This window comes from Hippopotamus amphibius, chromosome 1, assembly GCF_030028045.1.
Source record: "Hippopotamus amphibius kiboko isolate mHipAmp2 chromosome 1, mHipAmp2.hap2, whole genome shotgun sequence".
NCBI classification, from domain to species: Eukaryota; Metazoa; Chordata; class Mammalia; order Artiodactyla; family Hippopotamidae; genus Hippopotamus; species Hippopotamus amphibius.
In genome coordinates, this window is record NC_080186.1 from 132,041,524 (window position 1) to 132,067,899 (window position 26,376).

Here is a 26,376-nt window from a genome sequence, read left to right on the forward strand (position 1 = left end):
GAATTTTTCATTTGTTATTGTACTTTTCAGCTCCATAATTTAAAAAATAATTTCCATCTCTTTGTTGAGACTTAATTCTCATTGCTTTAGTTCTTCACACATGATTTCTTTCAGGTTTTTGAATATATTTAAAATAGCTGATTTAAAATCTTTACCTGGGGCTTCCCTGGTGGTGCAGTGGTTAAGAATCTACCTGCCAGTGCAGGGGACACAGGTTCAATCCCTGATCCAAGGAAGATCCCACATGCTGAGGAGCAACTAAGCCTGTGTGCCACGACTACTGAACCTGCACTCTACAGCCCGTGAGCCACAACTGTTTAGCCTGCTTGCCACAACTACTGAAGCCCACACATGTAGAGCCTGTGCTCTGCAGCAAGAGAAACCACCGCAATGAGAAGCCCGTGCGTCACAACGAAGAGTAGCCCCCACTCGCCACAACTAGAGAAAGTCCGCGCAGCAACAAAGACCCAATGCAGCCAATTAATTAATTAATTAATTTTAAAAAACCTTTTCCCAGTAAGTCCAATGCCTGGGCTTCCTCACTGACAGTTTCTATTATCTGCTTTTTTTTCCCCCGTGTGTGGGCCATACTTTCTTGTTTGTTTGCATGCCTCATAATTTTTGGTTGAAAACTAAACATTGGGAACTTCCCTGGTAGTCCAATGGTAAAGAATCTGCCTTCCAATGCAGGGGATGCGGGTTCTATCCCTGGTCAGGGAGCTAAGATCTCACATACCGCAGGACAACTAAGCCCGAGCACCACAATTACAGAGCTCAAGCACGATAACTACAGAGCCCACATGCCCTGGAGCCTGCATGCCACAACTAGAGAAGAGAAAACCTGCACACCACAACTAGGGAGAAGCCTGTGCCCTGCAACAAAAGATCCCATGTGCCTCAACAAAGATCCTGTGTGCCACAGCTAAGACCCATTGCAGCCAAAAATAAATAAAAATAAATTGTTGAAATTTGGGGGGAAAAAAAACCCAAACAACTAGACATTTAATGTATGGCAACCCTGGAAATCAGATTCTCACTTCTCCCTTAGGGTTTGTTATTGTTGTTGCTTTTTGTTTACTGACTTTCCTGAACTTATCCTGTGAAGTTTTTATTCTTTGTTAGGTGTAGCCACTGAAATCTCTGCTTAATTAGCTTAGTGGTAAGCTCATAATTGGACAGATTTCCTTAACAGCCTAGAACCAATAAGTCTCCTATTCTTTGCTGAGTGGCTCCCTGTTCATATTAGGGCTTACTTTCAAAACTCAGGCAGTTTCCGTAGCTCTTACTTCCTGTGTGCACAGAGCCTCAATAGTCAGAAGTGAGAGCTTAGGACCTTCTCATATCTTTCCTGAAAATGTGCACTGCCCTGTGTGTGCGCAGTTGTATGCATACATGTGGCGTTTTAGATTCCCAGAAATATGTCTGTTTTTTTTGGCATCTCATACCCCAGCTTTGATTAGCTTCTTGGTCCAAATTTTTCATTGCCCCGTGCAGGTGCAGTGTTAAACAATTGCTGCTGATTGTTTTTGACAAATGCCCCCAGGAAAAGGCTGTTCATACAGGGTTATCTCTAAGGTCAAATAAGGACAAGCCTTATGAGTAGCTTTTCTGAAGAACTTGCAAATAGGCCAGAAAATGACAGTTCTCTGCAAATGGGGCCTTTAAAGAGTACCAACCCTGTTTTGACCCCTCCTGTGGCTGCTGAGCTGGTGGCTTTCAAGGCTACCCTGGAGCTGAGGAAAGGGGGATGGGTCTAGAGCATGCTAAAACACCACATACAGTTTTTACCAAAATTCAGCTGTTTTTCTTGAGTAAGAAAGAATAAATGTTCCCTGGATTGTTTCAGGTCTTTAGGTAATTTCCAAAGTACTGAAGAAGTTTATTTTGAGTTTTTGCCAATGTTCTCATTGCACTGATGGAGGGGAAGGCTTTTGGAAGTCCTTACTCTGCCTTTTCCAATGATGTCACTCAATTATTGGGTTGGCCAAAGAGTTAGTTTGAGTTTTTCCGTAACATCTTATGGAAAAACCTGAATGAACTTTTTAGCCAACCCAATATTTTTTTAAGGCGATATGAATAATGTTTTTTTATCCATTTAGTTATCCATTTCTGGTGCTCCCCATTCCTTTATGTAGGTTCAGGTTTCTGTTATTTTATTTCTGCCCAAAGGACTTTTAATATTTCCTGTGGTTCAGGTATGTCAGTGATGAATTCTTTCAGCTCTCAAGGTCTTTATGTCATCTCTGCATCTATGTTGATGAGGCATATTTGTTGATAATTTTCTTATATTTGTCTGGTTTTGTTATCAGTGCAGTTGTGGCCTCATAAATTGACTTAGAGAGTGTTCCCTTCTCTTGTTTTCTGAAAGTGATTGTGAGTAATTAGTATCATCTCTTCCTTGTGTGTTGATAGAATTCAATAAGGAAACCATTTGGACCTGGTATTTTCTTTGTTGGGGACTTTTTAAAGACAAATGCGATATCTTTAGTATATCAGCTAGTATAGACAGAGCCGGTCAAGTTATCCTTTTCTTCATGAACGGATATTCCTTTGTTATCCCTTTAACGTCTGCTGGGTCTGTAGTGATAGCACCTCTTTCTTTCCTGACATTGGCAGTATTCGTCTTCTTTTTTTCTTAATCAGCCTAGGTGGAGGTTTATCAGTTTGATATTTTTAAAGAATCAGCTTTTGCTTTTATGATTTTTCTGTATTTTTCTGTTTTTAATTTCTTCAGTTTCTGCTATTTTCTTTCTTAAGGTAACTTTGAGTTTAATTTTTTCTTTTAGTCTTAAGGTGGAAGCCTACTTTATTGATTTGAGACTTTTCTGATAGAAGCATTTTGATGTTGTAAGTTTTTGTCTAAGCAGTGTTTTATAGCAGCATCCTAAAGTTTTGATGTATTGTCATTTTCATTCCGTTCATTATTTTGTAATTTCCCTTTGACTCATGACTTTAGATGTGTTTTATTTCACTTCTAGGTGTTTGGGGATTTTTCCAGGTATCTTGATGTTATTGATTTCTAATTTAATTTAATTACTGTTGTAGTGTATACTTTGTATGACTTCTGTTCTTTTAAGTTTTGTGTAATCTGTCTTGGTGAATGGTTTGTATATACACTGGATGAGAATGTATGTTGTCTCTTTGTTGGGTGGGGTGTCCTGTCAATATCATTTAAGTCAAGTTTGTTGGTAATGTTCAGGTCTTCTGTATGCTTGCTGATTTTCTGGCTCCTTGCTCTATGACTTACTGATAGAAGAATTTAACATATTTTAAGTATAATTGCAGGATGGTCTATTTCTCTTTTAATTCAATCAGTTTTTCTTCATGCACTTTGAAGCCCTGTGGTTAGGTGCATACACATTTATGATTGTTAATACCTTCTTGATAAATTGGCTGATTTATCGTTATTTAATGTTCTTTTAAAATATTATAGGTGATTTATTAACTCTTTATTCCAAATAAGCATTAGTGCATAGATGAGAATTTAAGTAATAACTGTTCAGTACTCCTGTTGCTTTTGTTTTGAATTTTCCAGATCTCACTTCAGTTCTTGGGTTCTAAATTGTAGATAGTACCAACCAGCTTCAGTTCTCAAGGATGGGCGTTGGAGTCTAGACGTGGGGATGTAGAAGAGGATTAGGCATGTGCCTAAAAGCCATACCTAAATAGACCTCTGAAACTGAGAGTTTGAGTAGCAAGGATCCAGCTTCTGAATTATATGCTTGGTATCTTAAATGTGTAATTCCTTTATCTTTTATTAAAATCAAATATGGGGAACTTCAACAGTTGTGTAAACATAATGGTGAGTATCTAAAAGGGTGTGGTATCAGGGTTAGAACTGAAGTGCCTAAGATATTGTATTCATGTCTTTCTGCTTTTCAGGGTTTGGGTTTTTTCCCCTGAATCTTTATTGTGAAAATATCCAAACATGAAAAATTATCAATAAGTACACATATACTTCCCATGTAAATTAGTCGTCAACATTTTGCTATATTCACATTTTTTTCTCTTTTGTATGTGTGTATATGTATGTTTTGTATATAGACACACTCCCCATTTTAACAGCTAAACCAATTGAAAGTTGTAGACATCATAACACTTTACTACTTTATGAATGACTATTTTTCTATATCATTACAATATTATCACAGCTAAGAAAATTTTAAAATAATTTCTTAATGACATCTGTTGTCTAGTCTTCTTTTGATTTATCTAGTTGTCCCAGATTATCTTTTATAACTTTTTTCCATACCAGGTTCCAACCAAAGTTCATGTTTTGTGTTGTTTGGTGTAGGCCAGTGGTTCTCAGCTGGGGAAAGTTTTGTCCTCCAAGGGATGTTTGGCAATGTCTGAAAATGTTTTAACTTTTTCCTTTATCCTTTGTATTTCCTATAAACAAGAAGTTAGGTTTAGAAATTTAATTAGAGTCAAGTTAAACGTTTTGGGTAAGAACACTTCATCTTTGTTTTGGTATACTTCATATTGCAGCATGTCAGGAGGCTAAGTTTGGTCACTTGGTTAAGGTAATGAATGTCAGATATCTGCAGTGTAATTTCTCCTTAGCAGTTCGCAGTATTGGGGTGATCCTCTGATATCTTATGTATCCTGTTACCCGTGATGCTTTAGTATATTTATTGATAATCCTTACCTGAATCAGTTAAGGGATTGTAAAGAATAATTCTTTTAAACATGTCATTCTTTTCTTTCTTTATTACCAGCATTCGTCAGTAAGAAAGAGCCTTTCTTCTCTTATTTCTCCCTTTTAGTGTTAGTAGGGATTTATGAATTTTTATTTATTCAGTATTTTAAAGTCCATTTCAGTCCTTATTTTTGATGTCCAAAATTGATGCAGATGTTGTCTCCTTCAAACTGACTCCTTTGTGCCTTTGAAATGATCTCATTAATGTTAGTGATTTGAGTACTTTCTTGGCACAACCAGACGTTCCAGTCTTGCTTTGAATTTTCCCAGCTCTGGTTATAGAAATAGCTATTTCTCTGAATAACCCTAGGACCTTTTTAGTGGCTAATGATGTTTAAAACTAAGACCTGGGAACTAGGTATGCTCATTGCTACTGGGTTATCATTGTTTCTAAGTTCTTTTAGTCAACAGAGCTATAAAATATTTTTTATCATTTAGATTGTAAGTTCCTATTGATATTTCCAATTCAAAATTAACCTGTTTTTCCTGTCTTTTAACTTTATATTTTATATTTAATTTTCTCTTCTCGTTCATAAAAAATCTTGGTTTCTGTTGATATTAATATATCCTTACTTGCTTTATCCTATAGTAAACATCAGATGTTTTAGAATTGTAGTAATTGGTATTCTACATGAATTCTTAGTATTTTAGTATGCAGAATAAAGTTTAAGCTGCCTTGTAGTATGTCTTTCGGTTCCTTAGAATTTATCCCACTAAAGATGTATAGTCAGAGTATCATGTTCAAAATTAATGTGAAATCATTATTTTCTTTGTATGTTAATTTTAACACTTGATATACAGTTAGTTTAATTTCTGTGTTCAGTGTTTGGGTTTGCTTCTACCTTTTTTGGTTTGATTTTGTTTTGAACATGTAAAATATTTAAAATTTTTCAAAAGTCAAGTCTATATAAAAAGCTACACTCAGAAGTCTTGGTCCCATCTCTATTCCTTCTACCCCATATCCCTTAGAGATAACCATTTTTGTTAGTTTCTGGCTTATCCTTTCAGTGTGTGTGCTTTTTTTTGTTTTTAAAAAATGTATTTCCTAAACAAAATATACCACTGTATATGTACTCTTCTATATCTTGCTTTTATCCTGTATATTCTGGAGATCTTTCCATTTGAGCTCATAGGGCTTTTCCTTATTCTCTACAGTTGCATTGTACTTCCTTGTTATGGATGTACAATAGCACATGCATTAGATTGTTGCTAATACAAATAAGCCTACAGGAAATAACCTTTTATGTTTCATGTTTATGGAAGTATATCTTGAAAGTAGAATCCTAAAACTGGGGTTGCTGGGTCAATGCGTGAGTGACTAAGTGGTTTTGTTAGATGTTGCCAAATTTTCCCTCTATCCAGGAATCTTTTAGATGATAATCCTATGGGATCTTAGACTCCTACCGCAAATGTAGGAGACTGTCTTATTTCTGTGCAACTCACTATCATAGTCTGTTGTCAGATTCCTGTATTATTTCCTTTCTAAGAGCCAAAGAAATAATTCTAGCATAATTTTCACTTTACTTTCTCTTGTAACTGAGAATAGAAAATTTTTCATGTCATTTACTTTTCTTCCTTTGAACTATATGTTCACATCTGTTGCTTATTTTTCTGTCAGAGTTTTTGCTTTTTTTCTTCTTCATTCTTAAGAGTTTTTAATGAGGGAAATAAGCCCCTTGTGATGGAAAGTTGCAAATATTTTCTCAAGAGATGTCATTTGTGTTTTGACTCTTCCTGCCCCTGTACAAAAGTTTGTATAGTATTAAGTTTATCAGTCTTTTTTCATTGCTTCAGAAAAGCATTCACTATTCCTAGGTTATAGAGAAACTTAACTATATTTTCTCTCGGTATTTGTATTGTTTTAGTTTTTACACGTAGATCTTAGATTCATGTGGAGTTTTTTCTGGTGTGCAGTTTAAAGTATTGATCCAATTTTATCTTTTCCTAAATAGCTATCCAGTTCCAACACAGTGGTTTTTTGTTTTTTGTTTCTTTTAATTTATTATTTTATTTATTTATTTATTTATTTTTGGCCGCATTGGGTCTTCATTGCTTCTTGTGGGCTTTCTCTAGTTGTGGCAAGTGGGGGCTACTCTTCATTGTGGTGCGTGGGCTTCTTATTACGGTGGCTTCTGTTGTTGCGGAGCACGGGCTCTAGCTGCATGGGCTTCAGTAGTTGTGGCACATGGGCTCAGTAGTTGTGGCACACTGACTCAGCTGACCAGGGCTCAAATCCATGTCCCTTGCATTGGCAGGCAGATTCTTAACCACTGTGCCACCAGGGAAGTCCCCAACACTGTTTTTTAAAATATCCATTTTTTCTAATGGTTTAAGATAAAACCTTTATCGTATATTAAATATCCATTGCATTTATGATTTTTTTCAGAACTTTGTTCTGTTTCATTGATCTAAATATTCATGTGCCTTACACACTTTTAATCGTAATGGTTTTATAATATGCTTTAATATTTATAGGACTAGCTCACTGTGTTTATTTTTCAGGGTTCTCTTAACTATTCCTCCTAGTTTGTTTTTCCATATGTATTTTAGCTCATCTAGCATAAAAAAAGGTTTTAAAAAATTTTCACTGGAATCGTGTTAAATGTAGATATTATCTTTAGAAGAGTTGACATCTTTATAATGCTGAAGTCCAAGAGATGTCTTCATTTCGTTCAAGTCTACTTTTGCACCTTTCAGGAGTTTTTAAAACGTTTTCCTGAGTTGTTGCATTCCCAGTATTTTATCTTTTATGTTTCTGTTATAAATAGGATCTTTTCATCCATTGCATCTTCTAGCTGGATATTTTTATGTATACAAGAAGGCCTACATTTTATATCCTGTTACCATGTTAATTTCTCTTATTTCATTTCAGCACTGATTTTCTTGTATTTTCCAACCATATCATCATATCATTTGCAATTAGAGATGGTTTTCTTCCTTTCTGGTTCTTATATTTCTCATTGTTTTGTTCTGGCTGCTTGTGCTGGCTAGCACTTTCAGTAGTGTTAAATGGTAGTGGAAATTGTGGGCATCCTTGACTTGTGTGTGCTTCCTTCCCCCAGACTGCCCATAAATTGAGAGAAGAAGAGGTCCCTGCCTTCTAAAGAATGTAATGCTGAATGAAGCCATCCCCACCCCCCAGTAGAATGAACCATCTGAAAGTTTAATGTATTACTTAAAAAGTACAGTGTGCTGGTGTTAGGTGACCATATTCTTAGTCCCAATTTTATGTAATGTTACCCTTTTTAATAAAGTTGTTTTGTATGTGTGTGCACGCGCGCATGTGTGTGATTTAATTGTATGCTTTTGTAACATTTTTAATTAAGACTCATCCATTTCAAAAGTCCTGGAAACATTATGTTGCAGTTAGGCTTTCCCGTTGCCTGTTTGTGTGTTCAGACCATTGGTAAGTTGACTTATGCTCTGAGAAACAGGGCCGGGAAGTCGATATGAGGTCATTATGTTGATTTTTTTTTCCCCCTCAATAAAGGTAACTCAGACAACATTAGAAATTATTATATATGCCTTTAAAATTATGCCCTAGTTGCTTAATTTTTATAAACTTTAAGATAGAAATATAATCAAAGTTCTCATTTCTATTTATTATAAAATTTTATCATAAAGAATGGTGTATTTAACTTAAGTAAGTATGCATACATCTGATCTTTAGTGCCTAATCTGGTATAGATGCTGAGTACTTTGTAAGTTGAAGCCGACAGACCAGAAAACTGCATTAGCTCTTCCCATATGGGATTCTTCTTTGGTGAGCATATCTCCAAAGAAATGAAAAAGGTGGTAATTAGATGGGGTTGAGAAGCTGGTGCTGCTTGGTTAACTTTTCCTTTGTCCTACCAGAGATGTTCCATTGGTCGTAATGAAGCCCGTGAAAGATAGATGAGTGCTACTAGAAAAACAGCTCAACGCATGCTTTATTTTGAGTGAACCTTCATAATTGATTTGGTACATAAAAGAAAACACACTTCTCTGCTTGGGTAAGACATGGAGTGCTGTGACGGAAAGAGAGCTCTCTAGTCTTGGCTCTTTTTGACCCTGAGCAAGTCATTTATCCTCATTAGATCTTCTGTCAAATAGTGAGGTTGCTCACACCATCTAAGATCTCTTCCACCTCTAAAATTCTCAGACAGTGCAGCAGATATAGGTATGGTATGGACTGTTGGCATGCTGTTGCTCTTATTTTAGGCATTTTATGCCCCATATCCCTATTTTTACTTTGGCAGTTGCTTTAGGGAATATGTGTGTGAGTGTATATATAGTGTATTCTAAACTTACATAAGAATAAAATATTTTACAACTATCCTTTTAGGCTAGCGCAATCTGTTACAGAAGGGTTCTGTAGGATCTATTCTTAACTCTTGAAGTGACAGAAAAGTTTCCCTATCATTTTCATGATGTTAAGACTAATCAATCTAAAATAGGTGCATTATCCCTGTCCTATTCCTTGCTGCTTTAAAGTCTTCAGAATTCTTTTGAACACATTTCTCCCTTTGATGGTGATCTTTTTAAATATTCAGTTTTTTAATGTTATGTTAGGAAAGCTGATACTTCGGGGAGTTTTCAATCTGTTAAAGCTGTTATTTCTTGAGTCATATCTTGTTATCTACAGTACCTGTGGCTTAATGGTCTCTCCTTCCTTCATTTGAAGAGTCCCAATAAATCAGTTTTTTTTTTTTTTGGGGGGGGGGTACACCAGGTTCAATCAACTGTTTTTATACACATATCCCCATATTCCCTCCCTTCCTTGACCCCCCCCCCTCGAGTCCCCCCCACCCTCCCTGCCCCAGTCCTCTAAGGCATCTTCCATCCTCGAGTTGGACTCCAATAAATCAGTTTTAAAAGAGGAACCAGAAGCAGGAAAACAATTATAAACATACTTCACTTTAGAGATCATTGTTTTTTACCATAAAATGTAAAAATGAGTTGCAAAATGCATTCAGTTGTGGAGAAAAAATATTTAAGATTATGTTTCTGTTGCTATTTAGCTCTGAGAAGCAAATCTTTCTTGGGTTTTTTACATGTTAGATTTATCACATCTTGGGAAGAAATGAAAGGTTACAAGGAAAGATAAGGAGTAGATGAGTGTGATCAAGAGGCTTCTGAGAGGGGGAGTTTTTGGCAAAGTTTTGAAAGTAAATGTGTATTGATTGGGGGGAAAAGGGTGTTTTCTTTTAATTAGATTTTTTATTAATCTTTTGTTTCTTGTATGTTAAACCATGGAAGTAAACTTGGTATAGTTGGTTGCCTACAATTTAAAGATTTAGAAACAAATTTGGAGAATAAGAACTGTTTCCTGTCCCTCTTTCTCTCTCTCTCTCTCTTTTTTTTTTTTTTGGCCACGCTCTGCAACATGTGGAATCTTAGTTCCTAGACCAGGGTTCAAACCCGTACCCCCTGCATTGGAAGGGTGGTGTCTTAACCACTGGACCACCAGGGAAGTCCCTGTTTCCTGTCTTTAAATTTATTGCTAGGTTATAGTACTTAGTTCCAGGTAGTATGATTGATACTGAGCATCTCTCTTGGTATCAGGAGTCAGAAGATGTGTGAAACAGATAGATCTGAAAACTTCAGAGCATAAAATGTAATCTAATTGAATATATATTGTCTTATTTCTTAATAATTGAAAATGGTTGAATTGATGCAGACATAACTACTTAGCTGCTAAGGCTGATTTCTGTGTTATAAGTATTTTCAGAAATACAGGTTTGTGATATCATCTAAAATCAAAGCACAGATTTGGTGAACAAATTCCTAAAAAATGTACTCTGATAAATGCATAGGAAGTACATGACAAGCATAGAACAGTTCTTTTTTAAATTAAGGAAGGCACTTTGTGCTGTGTTCTCATAATGTCAGGTTCTGTTCAGAAATTATGAAAAGAAAAAAGACTTGGTCTGTATATTTTTGCAATAATGTTTAAAGATTTAAAAATTTGTATATACTTCCAAAATTATTTTTACTTATTTAATAAGCACTTATTTGTAGTTTTATTATATACCAATCGTTATTGTGTTGTACAGTGTTAATTTATTAAATGCTCATAACAACCCTAAATATTTTCATGAAGATAAATATTTCAATATGATAGTTTATTTTTTTAGTAAATTTAGTTAGTTAGTTAATTTTTTGACTGTGTTGGGTGTTTGTTGCTGCTCACGGGCTTTTCCCTAGTTGCAGCTGGGGCTATTCTTCGTTGCGGTGCCCAGGCTTCTCATTGCGGTGGCTTCTCTTGTTGTGGAGCACGGGCTTCAGTAGTCGTGGCCGCACAGGCTTAGTTGCTCCGTGGCATGTGGGATCTTCCCGGACCAGGGATCAAACCTGTGTCCTCTGAATTGGTAGGCGGATTCTTAACCACTGCGCCATGAGGGAAGTCTGCAAGGTGATAGTTTAAATGCTTTTGCTAAATTTTCGGTTTTTTCCCCAGTTAATTTAACAAAGGTAAATAACTTAGATAATAAACCGCATTTAGTTTAACATGAAACTTTTAACGTCATATTTTGTAGTGAAAATTCTGTACTGCTCAGTGGTTTCACTAAAATAATGTTTTATGTTGCAGAGATTTAAGTATTTTTATAGTGGACATTTGATAGGCAGATGTTCTCTATTACATATGTTTGTGATATAGGGAAAGCAGAGACCTAGACGGAAATAAAAGTAAGCTTTATTTACTTGTCACAAGCATTTATTTTGTCTTATTTACTTTTACACAAAGTAATTACTTTGGAACTGTTGGCAGCACGCAGATATGAAAAAGCATTTAGGGTAATGGTTATCCCTAAGCATAATGTATCCTCTCTCCTTTTTATTTGACTTTATTCTCATGTCTTCTACAGATGAGGGGAGATAAAATAAAGCTGTCATATTTGTAAGGAAGGCGCTTTTACTTTTTGCAGAGTATTTTCTACCTTTTTGATGAGAGAGTTCTTCTGTTGGGCTCCTCTCTTTGAGGGCCTTTCCGTTTCCTTCCTTTAAGTGCCGAGATTGTGGAGGTTTTGTTGTTTTTGCCTTTGCCTTTGCGTTGTGATTCTCCCACATGACAGGATTATACCAACTTTCCCTCTGGTACATTTAGTGCATATGGTGTTAGACAATTCTCTGAAACTACTCAAATAGACATGAAATTTTATTCAGATAGGTATTTGAGTATTGAATTAGATACCTGTTTGTCATCTATGATGAATGATAGATGTCCTATCTTCCACTATGATGTCCTGTCTTCCGCTCCCTGTCAGTAAACTAATAGTGAATGTTGTCTCTAAACTGTTTCTGACTCATCTAAAGGTTAAGGTCGCAGAAAATGAAATTTACCTTTAATTTTACCTTGTTGGTGGCATCATTAGGGGGTGGAATGTGATTATCTGACATATTCTGAACACCTTTTGGAGGATAATGCTTTATCTGCATTTATTTGTATTATTTAGAAGATGCAGGAAAATGTCATTAGTAGAGATTGTGTTTCTCACATTTGAATTGAACCTGATATGTACATCTATAGTGTTACCCTTAGTGGACACTCAGTAAATATTTGTTAATTAAATAAGGAGACTCGGGTTCTTTTTTTAGCACTGCTGCTAAATAGACAGTTTTCCTTCTCTGCTCTACACAGTCTTTTAGAACTCAACTGGTTTGCATTTCACTAGGACAAATTAGAGGGCCAAAAAGTACAATGAGTCAAAATACTGGGTGTTTTAAGAAAATAACAGCTGGCCATGGCATGGTGTGCTACTCTGAAGGTAAGAGGACGAGACCTGATGTGCTGCCTTGAGATAAAGTGGCCAGATTGGGTGAGGAGAGCATGGTTTAATCCAAGTGTCAAACCAGATACACTTTGCAGCATGAATTGGTCCTGTCATCTGGGAATATAGCCGGGTAAAGGACATAGAGATTGCCAAGGAGCTAGAGTCATTTGGTTTTATTTCTATTGTGAATAACCCAAATTTCATTTGGCCCTGGGCCAGTGAGAGAGTGGTTAATTTCAGGGATTCTTTAGAACCATTTTGAGAGTAATTTCTTTTAAATTAGTATTCGTCCTGCAATTAAATATAGAACATTGAATTTTGACATACACCCTCTCCTTCCTATCCACTCTGTCATTTATTTCACACCCACTCTTACCCAACACTCCATGGAGCTTCAGGTTTCTTTTCACCTGTGCTTCCATCTGTTTAACAGTTTCTTATCTATGGCACTGTATAAGATACGAATGTCTCTGTATGTCAGTATGAGGTCAGTGATCGTATGCCAGGTACGTATCTGGGTGCAGAGACGCTGCATCAGACTCGTTCTAGCACTACTAGTACATTCTCTAAAGAGCCATGCTGCCACTTAGAGCAAAAAAGGAATGGACTCTTACCTTCTTTTTCCTTCTCCTCTTGGATTAAAACCAGAGTAGGGTGTTTTAGTACTTCTCCTTGTGGTTGAGAGCTTCTCCCTTGGCCCAGTGTCAAGGATCGGCTGTTCCAATCCTCGTCCCTCCAAAACGTAAAGCACTGCGTCTCTCCCTCTTCCCTTTCTAAATTAGCTCCTTTGTTTGAGTTTCAGAGAAAGGTATTCACAGTTCCTAGACTCGTGTGCAGAACAGAGTGCTGGAGGAAGCTGTGCTATGATCAAGTTTCCTTGTGGATCTGGTGGTTTGGCTGTTCTTCCTTTGGGCACCACAAAGTAGTCTTTTCCCTCTTCTGAGATTTCTCAGTTCCTGCTTTCTGGCTTCATATGTTCGAAATGAAATTCAAGGACCCTAGAACATAAGCCATTTGGTTTCTCCTAGTATCTCACTTCTCTTTTATGGTATCCTTTGACTCTTTTCAAATTCTGCCACTACTGTCCGGTGGAACGCTTATTACGTTTTTCTAGGTAATTTAAAAAAAAAATCCTCCTTTGGAGAAGGCAGAATCAATGGAAAAGAGCTACTAACTGTCCCTGGAAGACTGGGGTAGAGCCACCTAAAGTCTCCATTTGCTCTTGTAGATCTAAAATAAAATAGGTTAGGGGAATTTCAGAACGTAAGAATTACCTAGTAGGCCAACTTCTAGCTATAATTTTGATGAAAGAATCAAAGAATGACTGGATAACTATTGATACATCTCTTATAAATTTTGGTTTTGATGTGAGCCTTTTATTTTTCTTCTCAGTCGCTTTAGGTCGTAACCAGCCTTTGAAAAAGGATAAACCCAAATGGAAAAGCGATTATCCCATGACAGATGGACAACTGCGCAGCAAGAGAGATGAATTTTGGGATACTGCACCAGCTTTTGAAGGCCGTAAAGAGATTTGGGACGCCTTGAAGGCTGCAGCGCATGCTTTTGAAAGCAATGATCATGAACTGGCACAAGCAATCATTGACGGTGCGAACATAACATTACCACATGGTAGGTGTGGTCGTCCTCAGGACCGTGACAGAGTGTCACCAGCCCCTTGCTGACGGCGAGAAGCCAAATGGGAAGTGTTCACTTTCCTGCTATGCATTATTCTAACTTTTGTTTTTTGTTTTTTTAAATTTAGCAAAGAGGAGCATTCCTCTTTGCTTCTTTGTATATCTTTTATCTGGAGATAGGTTTACACTGTGTGTGTGTATTTTTTAAATCTCAAGAAAGAGAACACTTGATAAACCTGTATTTTCTAACTTCCATATAATCTAGTTCTCCATCAAGGTCTCCCCCCGCCCCAGTCTTCTAGAGCTTCTACTTCACTGGTCTCCCACTAGCGCTGGAGAGGTAGTCTCGAATTAGAAGCTGTGGAGACTTGTGGGCGCACTTTTAGTCCTTATCCTTTCTCATCAAGCCTCCTCTTAGCATAATGAGCAGCCTACACTCAGAAGTGAGTCTCACATGTTCTTAAGGACAGTTTTCTATGGTTGTATCCCTGAGCATTAGTAGCATTATGAGAAACCTCTCTCCTTGGCTTAGGAATGTGACTCTAAGCACCACTATAAGCTTTGAATGTTTCCAGGGACACGTATTTGCTGGACGCATGCATATTCTCATGTTTAGTCTCCTCGATTAGAAGCAAAAAATATTTCATGCTATGCTAAAATTTAGATGTTTATCTTATAGTATATTCTTGTTCTTCTGATTACTATATAAACTGATTTTTCTCCTCAGTTTTTCAAATTAATATTTTTCTAAGTTGTCTCTTTATCCCCTATATAATCCTGTATTCCTTTGCATAGTTTTCTACTTATTAGTGTACTTTCATTGTTCCATTTTCAGAATCTTCCTTTTTTTTTTTGGTTGTTGTTCCTCCCGCACAGGAGTCTTTAGTAAGGGTGAAGGATTCATACGATCTGAAGAGAAACATGAGTATGGATCAGTATCTTACTTTGTGTGCATTTTCAGAGGAGCAGTGCTTTTCACTGTTTCATTGTCTGCTTTGACTCTTGTCAAATAAAAGATATGTAACTTAGTACCTTTCCCAATTTTCCAAATCTCCATTAATTTTCTGATTTAATTGTGCTTCCAGAAAACATATATATTCCATAGCTGTCCTGTTCTTTATTAATAAAAGCTTATTAGCATGGTCTTGGGTTAATAACATTGAGCACCCACTATATAGAGATCACTTTTTCTACACAGGTGTAAAAATGATCCCCGCTACATTTGAAAAGTTTTGGAATGCCCTTTTTGTATGATTCTCTAGCCCCTATTTTCATGGATAGTCTCTGAATTCTTCACCTTTTACATGACTGGAGTGGACATTGTCTTGCTCCATTACCTTTTTTAGCTCTATAATTTGTCTTCAAATACTACCTTTATATAATATAAAGGGAAGGGCCTTCCTTTACAATTAGTTTTAATATCCTTCTCTTTTTAATGCTTATATCATATATATATATGTTTTGTGTTTTTTTTTTAATTGGCTGCGTTGGGTCTTCATTGCTGCACACGGGCTTTCTCTACTTTTGGTGAGTGGGGGCTACAGTGCGCAGGTTTCTCAGTGTGGTGGCTTCTCTTGTGGAGCAAGGACTCTAGGTGCACAGGCTTCAGTGGTTGTGGTGCACAGGCTTGGTTGCTCCGCGGCACGTGAGATCTTCCTAGACCAGGGATTGAACCTGTGTTCCCTGCATTGGCGGAGGGATTCTTAACCACTGTGCCGCCATGGAAGTCCCCTATATCCTGTATTTTAAAAGCAGAATGTATTTGTATTTGTGTAGGGCTGCAGGCGGGGTGGGGGTGTTGTTTTTCTGTAACTGTCTTAATTTAGAAGCCCAAGGCCCAGAACTTTGGAACTTTGACTTCCTTACTTTGTATTTATCATAGTTACCTATGGGGAAATCTGATTTATTCTGTAAATTATGGCCTTGTTTACAGGCTCATGGAGACATAACAGTTCTATTTCATTTAAGGCAGGAGCCTATGCATAGCCTATTGGAAATGGGCTCAGATCTCTGAAAACTCAAGTCCCTCATTTCTGCTTATCTGTGTGAACTGTAAAGTAATGATCCTGGCAGCCCCACCAACCAACACATTAGGGAGATTTCTTGGAAATTTGAGAATGTTGGTGAGCCTCTGCTCCTTGCCTCTATGTTCAAGGAATATTTTCTGCTTTAGCATGAAAGAATCAAATTGCCTTTCCTCAAGCTTTTCTCTTTGAAAGCTCTATAATAACTTATGTGTATTAATATTATTGTTACTGGTACCCTTGATTGTTTTCCCTTGTTCATATCTGAAACTCATCAATAATGTTTCTTGGGTGGACTTTTGAATTATATTTTGTCATTTATTCTAACTCACCATCAGTTTATAACTTAGCTAATTTTTTTTTTTTTACATGTTTTTACCTGAACCTCCTCTGTGGTATTGGTGAAATCACTTCCATCTTTTAGGTGTAATTACATAATTGAAATTTTACTTTGAACACATTTTGTTGTGTTAAACCCTAAACATCCCAAAGTACTTCATATTTTGAGTTTAAAATATTACATAGGCTTTAGCTCTTGTTTAGTTCAGGCTTTGGTATCAGACCTAACCTTACTTCCTGCCTCTAGCGTATTACTTATAGCTATGTGCCTTTGGGCAAATCGCATCTTTTCTGTAAGCTTCAGTTCTCTCATCTGTAAAATATGGATTTTAAGTACCCACCTTGTAGGGTGGTCGTATTGGTTAAATCTGATTATAACATATGAGAATTGCTTACCATAGTCCAAAAACACTTAATAAATAGTAGTGCTGATGATTGTATTTCTTGAACTCTGACATTAACAAGTAAATTCCTTGTACAAAATCTTAAATTATAGATTTCAGTCATTTTCTGGTTGTATTGTCTACTGGTAACATCTTTCTTTGGCTTTTAGGATACCCTTCTTTTGGGCATATGCCTAATGGAATTTTGAGGCTTTATTGATTCGGTAGCAACAATAGTAGATTTATTGATTAGACGCCAGGCAGTGAGGACATTGGTAGTTTAGCATCATCTCGCACCTGATCCATGCCTGTTCCCTTCGTCTGCATCTGTCACTGTTACCCACAAGTTTACTGAACTGAGCATAGATTGACAACTGAAGAGATCTTAGAATATACACTCCTTTCTAAGTTTTCTTCCAAAAATCTCATGAAAACATCTCATCCTCTCTTCTCTTCCCATAATCTTCTTATCTCAACCTTATTATATTATCTTGCCAGTATGAATATTATAAAAAGTTCTTTAAAGCTTGAAAACCATATGAAAGTCTCTATAAATGTTGTTTGTATCTGTGTTGTCTGTTGTTTTAGATTGTATGCTCAAAATGAGCAAGGATTGTGCCCTTTTTGGTTTAAATTGTCTTTAGTGTCAGTGTTGTGTGCACAAAAGTTATGTATTTGTTAATGGCCTTTTTTCTCGTGTGATGATAGTAACTTTTTCTGTTGTTTCAAGGAAGCAACAAAAAATCCTTTTCCCCATATTTCCTCTTTCCTTTCTTTTTCTTATAGTGGTTCCCTTGATAATTGCATGTGTTTTATCTTAATTCCAGTCAGCAGGTCGTATTCATTATATGCCTGCCTTGTCCAAGCGCGAAATAATTCTGTACTTTTTAGTTATCTTCCTCTTTTAATATCAGTGAGAAGTCTTTAGTTTGTTATTCTCTAATGGCAGTAGGGATTGTTAAGAGGGAAGCGGTGTCATAACTACCTGGAGATTTTATATATGAATGTGTATTTTCACTTTGGAAATTGTGACTCACGTAGAGGATGATATGGAAATGTGTAATAGTATACTTTTGTGGGAAGGGCTCCCTCGATGAATCTAATGTCTGGTACTTCTCTTCCACAGCCTCCCCATCCTAGAAGAACTTTATTTTTCATTATTTATACAGCATTTTTTACTCATGGTCTTAAATTTCTTAACGAGCTTATTTCCTTTTTCTAATCAAGTGCTATTTTGTCACTACCTAAAATTCCTAACAATGTTTCTAAATACAGTTTTTTGCCCGTGAAACTAGATTATAAAGTGGCTTGCCCAAATTAGCATAAAGAGGGTGAAAAAAAAGGTGGTTTTTATTTTCATTTTTCACAGTCTGGTTCATAGTGGCTATGCCGATATTTTCAGTGAAAACTTGTTCAGAAACAGTATCTGTTTATCTTGTAAAGAGGATTTAATGCTTTTTTAAAATTATTATTTAGAAGATTTAAAAGGATTTTTTTTTTTTTAATTTATTTGGCTGCTTTGGGTTCTTGTTGCTACGTGAGGGGCTTTCTCTAGTTGCGGCGAGCAGGGGCTACTCTTCCTTGTGGTGCACGGGCTTCTTATTGCAGTGGCTTCTCTTGTGGAGCACAGGCTTTAGGTACGTGGGCTTCAGTAGTTGTGGCATGCGGGCTCAGTAGTTGTGGCTCACAGGCTCTAGAGTGCAGGCTCAGTAGTTGTGGCACATGGACTTAGTTGCTCTGTAGCATGTAGGATCTTCCTGGACCAGGGATCGAACCCATGTCCTCTGCATTGGCAGGTGGATTCTTAACCACTGCACCACCAGGGAAGTCCCTAAATAGATTTTTCAAATTGCCTACTCCCTTTCCCTGCCTTCCAATTTTCTAGAAAGGTTATTGTTTATTTCTTTAACATCTACAGTTAATGTGTTTTCCATCTCCCTGCAATTCACATGTAAATGCTCCCTTCTTGACCTTCCTTGTATAGGAGGAATAGCTGCTCACTTTTACCCAAACACTTATTTTCTCATACTTAAAGACTTAACTCCCAACTTTATTCTTACTTCTCGTGGCTAAATTTTACCAGTTATTCTGTTGGACTTTGGAGGGCCAGTTTCTTTTGTCCTTTCTCATGCTTCGGGATATGGGAGGTAGAAAACAGTAATTCTTTAAATAAAAAACCTTATTTTTTAATTACCTTCAAAATACAGGTGGGAAAGGAGTTGCCCAGAATTTTTTTTTCTTTTTCCTGATCTTTCTTATCTCAGAATACACCAAATGTGAATAAATTAAATTATGTATAATGCAGTTTAAGTTTTTCAAAACTAAGACACTTATAAATAGCATAAATAGAGCATTTCTGTGTATAGGAAGCCAACATGATGAAAAGAACTCCTGAACTGAACATCAGAAATAATAAAATACTATCAGTTCATGGTTTGAATTGACACTATGTAATTCTCACACCTGTGATAATCAACTACACCAGTCCCCATTTTAAACAGATGAGAAAACTGAAGCACAGAGAAGTTACATCATTTTTTCCAAGGCAGAGGTCATGAAATTGGGTTTTGAACTCAAGTCCTAGATCTGATGGTAACTAAAGCAGCTAAGTTACAAGATCAAGTCATTTCATCTGTGTTTTCTGTAAAGTTACTACACAAGTAATCTTCAATGTTAATTTCATGTCTATCATTTTAGGTCCCTCCCACACTATACAGAATACTTTAAAATGATATACTTCTATCAGTACTAAAGAGAAACAAGTGGATGATGTAAAACATGGACAGGCAGGAAATGCAGATGTGTACACAGGCCTTGTTTCTCTTTCCCTTAAGTGTTTCAGAGGCCCATGAAGAAGCAAGCCATGAATTCCGATTCTTTTAAAGGTCCCTATAAGAATTTGTCATTTAATAAACTTAATTCATGAACATAAAGCTTATGAACGAAAGCATGAAGTTTGCACATACATGAGAGACAGAGGATTTTTATCAGACTTGTGTTTAGAAATGAAATGGGGCCTCAGTAAAGCATCTGATGTACTTTGGCAGTCTCTCCAACCTACAGCCACTCAGCATGCAGTTGGGATGAAGTTCAGAACACCACGTGGAGCCATTTGAATCTTTCTGCTGTGCTGTGATGTGCTCATTAAACCTCTGAGGACAGCAACAACAACAACAACAAATGTTATTGTCAACATTTATAACATAAACTAAATGTTGTATCCTTTTCCTCTCTCTGTCCTCAAAGAAACAAAAATGATTTGGAGTTATACAATGTAGCTTTATCCACTCCTCAGCTGCTGTCACCCTTTTTCTTCAAATAGAGCAACAAAGGGCCTAAAATAGCTGAGGTGGGAGTTTGTCCCTGAGTCAGTAGGCTTGTCTCTGAAGAAGACCTCCTTTCTTTGCCATTCTGGGTGGTGGGGGTGGAGGGAAAGCAGGGCTTCTGATGTGGTCCCAGGAAGTGTACTACACCAGCTTCTGCTTCTGTAAAGCCAGGTCAGCTACATAAGCCAGTGTGCAAGTTCTACTGGTCTGTTCCTCTGTCCCTTTTAAAGAGCTGGAATTAAAGATCAGTGTCCCCTTAGGAATGTGGCCAAATATTACACAAGCTCTCAGTCATGCTCTAACCATCATACGACTTTGGTAATACATCCAGACTAAGCCACTTTTCACCATGCTTGCGGGAAGAGATGTTAGGCTAGGTGCTTCTGAATCCCAGTCTTAATAGCTAATTTGGTGGGATGAGATAGCTGAACCTGCTTTTCCTAAAGCCTGACTACCAGACATAAGCTTAATGTAATTCCCAGCAGAGTGTTTGCGTGAGAGAGCCTGTAATTTGTTAGTCCTGAAAGACTGCTCATAATATTTGGATGAAGGGTCAGTTTGATGGCCCTTTTGACATTATTGTGAGGTTAGAGGAGCCCATAAAGCATAAAGCATTGGACTCAGACATTATGAAACTTTGATCCTTTGTGATATTTCTGTTGGTGAGCCCTCTTCCGTAAGTCTGGTTCTTAGATTTAAAACTGGTATGAGACAGAAACTAACATTATTGAGTGTTTTCTGTGGATTTATTATATGTACTAGTCAATTTTGCATGTGTTTTATTATTTAATTCTTACAACAACTTTGTGAGGTAGATACTGTAGTTCTTGAGGAAACAGACTGAATATGTCCAAGATTAGGATCCAAATTAAAATTGGGGTGCGATGGCTCCAAAGCCACTGTTCCTCCTCTCAGATTCACTGCTTTTCCAGTCTTCTGTTCCTCTGACAGGCTCAACAGTGGGCTGACTGTATCATAGGTCTAACCCAGTGTTTCTTTCCTGCCCATTCTGTTACTCCAGTGTTCTTTTCCTTTTTAGCTATGTCCAACTCACTTATGTGTTTAGGTCTTCTGTTGCCTTAGGAAGTCATGTTTTGTGAAGAGTTCATGCCTTCTGGGTCAGTTAGAAAAGTGAAGTCAAGAATAAAGAGGTCCTTTCTCATCCTTGGAAGAAACCACCAATGTGACAAAAGCCTTGCAGTTCCAGGACTTTGCTTTCTTAATTTCTTAATTAATTTTGGGAAGACAGTTTTCTATATCAGATTGCCAGTATGTTTTAAATATTAAATATCTTCAACTCTGTTGAGGTATATTGAAGAACACTAAACAGCACATATTTAAAGTGTACAGTTTGATCAGCTTTGGCACATAAACACTCATGAAACCATCGCTGCAATCAAGATGACATTTTCATATCCTCAGACGTTTCCTTACATAAAAATTGATTTTTAACTTTTACACATTTGTTCATGTAGCTCTGCAAGTCTCATGTAGTAAAAAATTTTAAGACTGAGCCACAGTCTTACAGGAGTGAACAGAGGGAAAACTAGTGAGGTCTTTGAATGCTTAAATAGATGTTTTTCTTTTTAACCTGAAAGACTACTTGAGAAAGAGTAAAGTGTTAGACCTTGTGGCATTTAGTGAAGCTATTTTTATTATTTGGTTTATAATTTAATCTTATCTTTGTAATTTTCTTGTGAAATATTTTTAGAAACTTTCTTGTGAAGCTTAATTAGAAACAGCCATAGAAAACAGTTGACCAAGGAAAATAGAACATCTGAGCCAATCATCTAGATAGAAGATAAATAAAAACAACTTGGAAAAAGTATGCATGAAATCAGAACAGAAGGTAGTCTTGGCAGCTTTCTTCCTACCCTGGGGAGCTTTCAGGGCTCCCTGACCTGGGAAGCAGTGGCCTGGCAGTCATTTATCCCAGTGACCATCTGTCTCAGGACTCAAGTGACGCCTTTTTGAGAAGGGGGAAAAAAAAAGACAAGTGTACTTCCACAGAGGAGACATTTGGTGAGCAAGCTAAGCAAGCCTGGCTAGAATGTCTTTAGAACTAGTGAAGAATTGTGAGATGAATTGCACCATTAGGGGCCAGTGGGTGATGATTAAAACCCTTTTGTAAATTGTAGATGTAAACATAGCTAGAAGTGATTTTTGGAAAGGTAAAAAAAAACAAACAAACAAAAAAAAAACCTTGTTATCAACTTTGAGTGGTTCCTTCCCTTTTGTGTTTAAACACAGGGTTTCTTTAAGCAAACTCTCCATCTTCTAACCATGCCCTGTTTTTTTGCACATTGCTCTCAAATACCATAGATGAGACAGTGACAGTAATATGTCTACTTTGTCACTACATGTGGTGGCCTTGCAGCACTGAAACTTCTTAGTCACCGCTTTCTTTTGCTTCATCCCCCAGATCCTTCTCTGACCTAACATCACTGGCACATGTGTTGTTGGGCTGCATTTGGAGTGTTGGTTTCTCGCTCCTTGTGATTCACGTTTGGTTTTTCATCCTTCTTATATTTGTCCTCTGCCTTTTTCCAAGCACGTTTCCTCCTCCCCTTAACCAAAACATTAACCTGGGCGTCTTGTAGAGCTGTCACAAGCCCTGTAGCCTTATCCCTATGTTATACATTTACTTCTTCAGGAATCAGATTATTTTACTCTTACTTACCATCTCTGACCCTGGACAAGCTGCCTCTCCTTCAGTTTTCCCATTTGTAAAATGCACATGATAGACTTACCTTAAGAGGGCCGTTGTGAGGATTAAATGCTAATGTATGTAAAGTACTTAGAGCTAGTAAGTCCTCTTAAGTGTTTGCTTTTATGTTTAAACTTATAGATTCGAAATTATTAGTCTACAAATTGCTTTTACACCCTTCCCAGTATGCTTCTTCAGTTACCTTCAGGTAACTCAATTGAAGTACCTCCTTAAGCAGTTAAGAATCTAAGCAAAGAATTTTGTAACCCTAAATTCTCTGTCACTCTCATTTCCTAGTTAGGTGATTGCCTTTCCTAACCTGTCATTAGGTCCTGTCCCTTACCACCGTTGCTCTCAGATGCATTTCTGCCCATTGTTAGTCAACCAGTCATTTTAGCCCGTCACCCTTGATTCCAGTCAGTCACTCTCCCTCCATGCAAATAATAAAATAATCTTTAGGCTTTATCTTGTTCACTAGCATAACCCTAGCACCTGAAACACTGCTCGGTCTAGAGTAGGCACTTGATATTTGTTGGATGAATGACTCTTGGACCTGTATTAGCCACATGTACCTATACTAGTCTCCTCTAAAAATTTCCTAATGTAGTAAGTCTAAACTCCTGAGCCCTTCCATCAGGTTTTCACTGTTGATATCTGTTTAGTGACTTCACACCATGGATTCTGCATTCCACCTCAGCAGAATTTATCTCGTGCTAATTCTTGTTTCCATGCCATTCGTATTTCTTGGGATGCCTTTCATTTGTATTCTGTGTCATGACCAGAACACACTGTTTCTACAGAACTTTTCCTTCTTGGCTCTACCAATGCTAGTCACATTTCTGTTGTGTGATATCTCAGCTCCTGTGTTTGATTCTCAGTGTATCAATGTGTGTTTAAATCTGTGGTGGGTATGCTGTGTCTGCTCACCTTGACCATAAGCTTCTGGGGATCTGGGGCAGTCTTGGCTCTCTTGTAACCCTCTCTACTTCATGCTAGTGACATACCCTACACGCTTCCAGGTGTTAGTACTAAGTGTTCATGCAGCGACTGTGGAACGTGAGAACTGTTTTCTAGTGATCTTCCTGAAGTCCTAAAGAGACTGCGTAATAGAGACCACTGTTAGCAGAGCAGTTTTGTCTTTAATAAAGAGATATGGGGCCATAAAATGGTGGAGGATTTGGGAGTATATTATTCAAAAGAGTTTGAGCCTACAGAGGAGTCATTCTTCTCTGAATAGGTAATTTTGGGGTAATACCCAGCTCTGGGCTATATTGATTATTTTTATTGATACTTTATGATCCCAGATATGTAATTTGGGGAGAGGGTAGCCCATAAAACTGTAGCCTAAAAATGTAATTAAATAGTGTTTGACTTCATGGCCTGAATCTTTCCCCTATTTAGTTTTTAGTTTAATCTAAAACTAGAGCATATTTATAACTCAGATTACAGTATAGTTTGACTGGCAGAAGTGAGGAGAGGAATAAACGAGAAAACTTCATGTTAAATAAATTGCAAGTTACCTTTCCCAAAAATATTGGAATATGGGAGCTTCTAAGCAATAGAGTCTGGATAGCTTATTTCCAGCATTATAGATGTGAGGCTGCCTGAGCTAGAATAAGGAGATATGCCATCTAGCTGTACCTCTTCTGTGGAGTTTTTATTCTCATCCATTTGAGTCTGGAAACTGAACCCCTGACTTGCTGAGCTTGAAGGGCAGACGGGGAAGGACTCAGCTTTCCATTGTGATGAAAGAGTGAGTATTCAGATCTAGGAAGAGCCAGAGTGCCTGTTAGATTGTATGTTTGTTTTACAGTTGGCATGCACTACTGTTTCAGCACTGTGTAAGAGGCTGCCATGGCACTTCTCGTCCTGGTTTCTAAGGAGGCTAAAAATGTAGGCTCTCTTTTGGTCAAGACATTATTCTGCCTACAGTTTGACAGCTTTGGTTTGCACTCCTGTGTTCTATCTCTTGTGGTGCATGAAGATGAAGCATCATGTGCAAACCTGGAAACCACTTTAGAGGCCGTTTTTATCCTGCCTCATTTTGCTAATTGAGAAGAGTATTACAGGTTAAAAAATGTTGCTCAAGGTTGTACACCTGGTTAATAACAAGGCTGGGAATATCATCTCAGTTCCTGATTCCAAAGGTAATGATTTAGGATGGTGCCTCACTAAGAGAATGTTTTTCTAGCAGAACAGTTATGTAAATACATATTGCTCTTGTACCTATCAGGCTGACATTACTGACCTCCGAATATCAGTGGAATATGTATCTGAAGGTATCTTCCTTCGAGACATGATGAGTCTCGTGAACTCTCCACCTTCTCTTCGCTAGTTTTCCTAATGGTCAGCCCTTCTGAAAGACGCTGGTAGCTTTCTTTGCCTTAGGTCAAGGCTATATCAAGTATATAAACAGTGAAGTTTGCGCAACTATTTATAAATAACATTTAGTTTATTTTTTATTTATTTCTGGCTGTGTTGGGTCCTCATTGCTATGCACAGGCTTTCTCTAGTTGTGGCAAGCGGGGGCTACTCTTCATTGTGGTGCGTGGGCTTCTCATTTTGGTGGCTTCTCTTGTTGCGGAGCACGGGCTTTAGGTTCATGGGCTTCAGTAGTTGCAGCACACAGGCTCAGTAGTTGTGGCTTGTGGGCTCTAGAGCACAGTAATTGTGGCACACGGGCTTAGTTGCTCCGTGGCATGTGGGATCTTCACCAACCAGGGATCGAACCCCTGTCCCCTGCATTGGCAGGTGGATTCTTAACCACTATGCCACCAGGGAAGTCCCTGTAAATAACATTTATCCTGCAGTGTGATGGTTACTAGTGTAGGGAACTGCTGGTGATCACAACTGGGCTTGAAGCATACCCATTTCTACAGACTCATAGCAGTGTTCAGATGAAATAGTGAATAACACACAGGCTGAGCATTGTCTTTAAACACAGAGGAAAGGGGAGATTCATGTGTGTTGATGCTCGGTGACTGAGTTCTCACCCTAGCCCATCTTACGTAACTTAGAAAGCAGGCCCAGTCCAACTCTTGGTGGATTGGTGACTGTTCCAGGCTTATCTGGGATGTTTTGCATTTTCAGCCTATTGATAGAGGTCAGGTTATTAGCTCATTTGTTCATTGATGACCATTTCTCAGCGCCTGCTCCCCATGTTCATTAGCCTGTGTATGAGTGTTTTGAAAATGGTAAATGTTTTTGGTTTTTATCCAAATTGGTAATCAGCTGACATTAATGTCCCAGTTTGAGCAAAGGACACATTATGAATAACCTTACAATAAAACATTCATTAAGTGTGCTTTCAAGTTCCCCAAGGGAAGCTCTGGTGATTACAATGCAGTTTATACTTTATAAAGAAATAACCGTGAATACCTTCTTTTACACTGTAAACACTTGTTTCCCTCTCCGCTGAGCTAGTGGGTTATAAACTTCATGCCCCCTTTGTTCTTCTTTTTTAACCCGTAGCTTCTCTGTAACAGAATGACTAATTAGAGTTAAATAAAA

General features: G+C 37.5%; 2 protein-coding genes across 2 annotated transcripts in view; both read left to right on the forward strand.

Annotated features, from left to right (window-relative positions):
- Nucleotides 1-13,970, forward strand: part of SH3PXD2B (SH3 and PX domains 2B) — a 177,039-nt gene extending 163,069 nt beyond the window's left edge. Inside the window, exon 14 of the mRNA XM_057729057.1 lies at nucleotides 13,846-13,970. The gene's annotated coding sequence lies outside the window, so the exon portion shown is untranslated. The remainder of the gene's footprint in view (nucleotides 1-13,845) is intronic.
- UBTD2 (ubiquitin domain containing 2) overlaps nucleotides 1-26,376 on the forward strand; it is a 57,561-nt gene that overhangs the window by 26,710 nt on the left and 4,475 nt on the right. Inside the window, exon 2 of the mRNA XM_057729086.1 lies at nucleotides 13,846-14,082. Within this exon, the coding sequence (XP_057585069.1) occupies nucleotides 13,846-14,082 (237 nt within the window). The remainder of the gene's footprint in view (nucleotides 1-13,845; nucleotides 14,083-26,376) is intronic.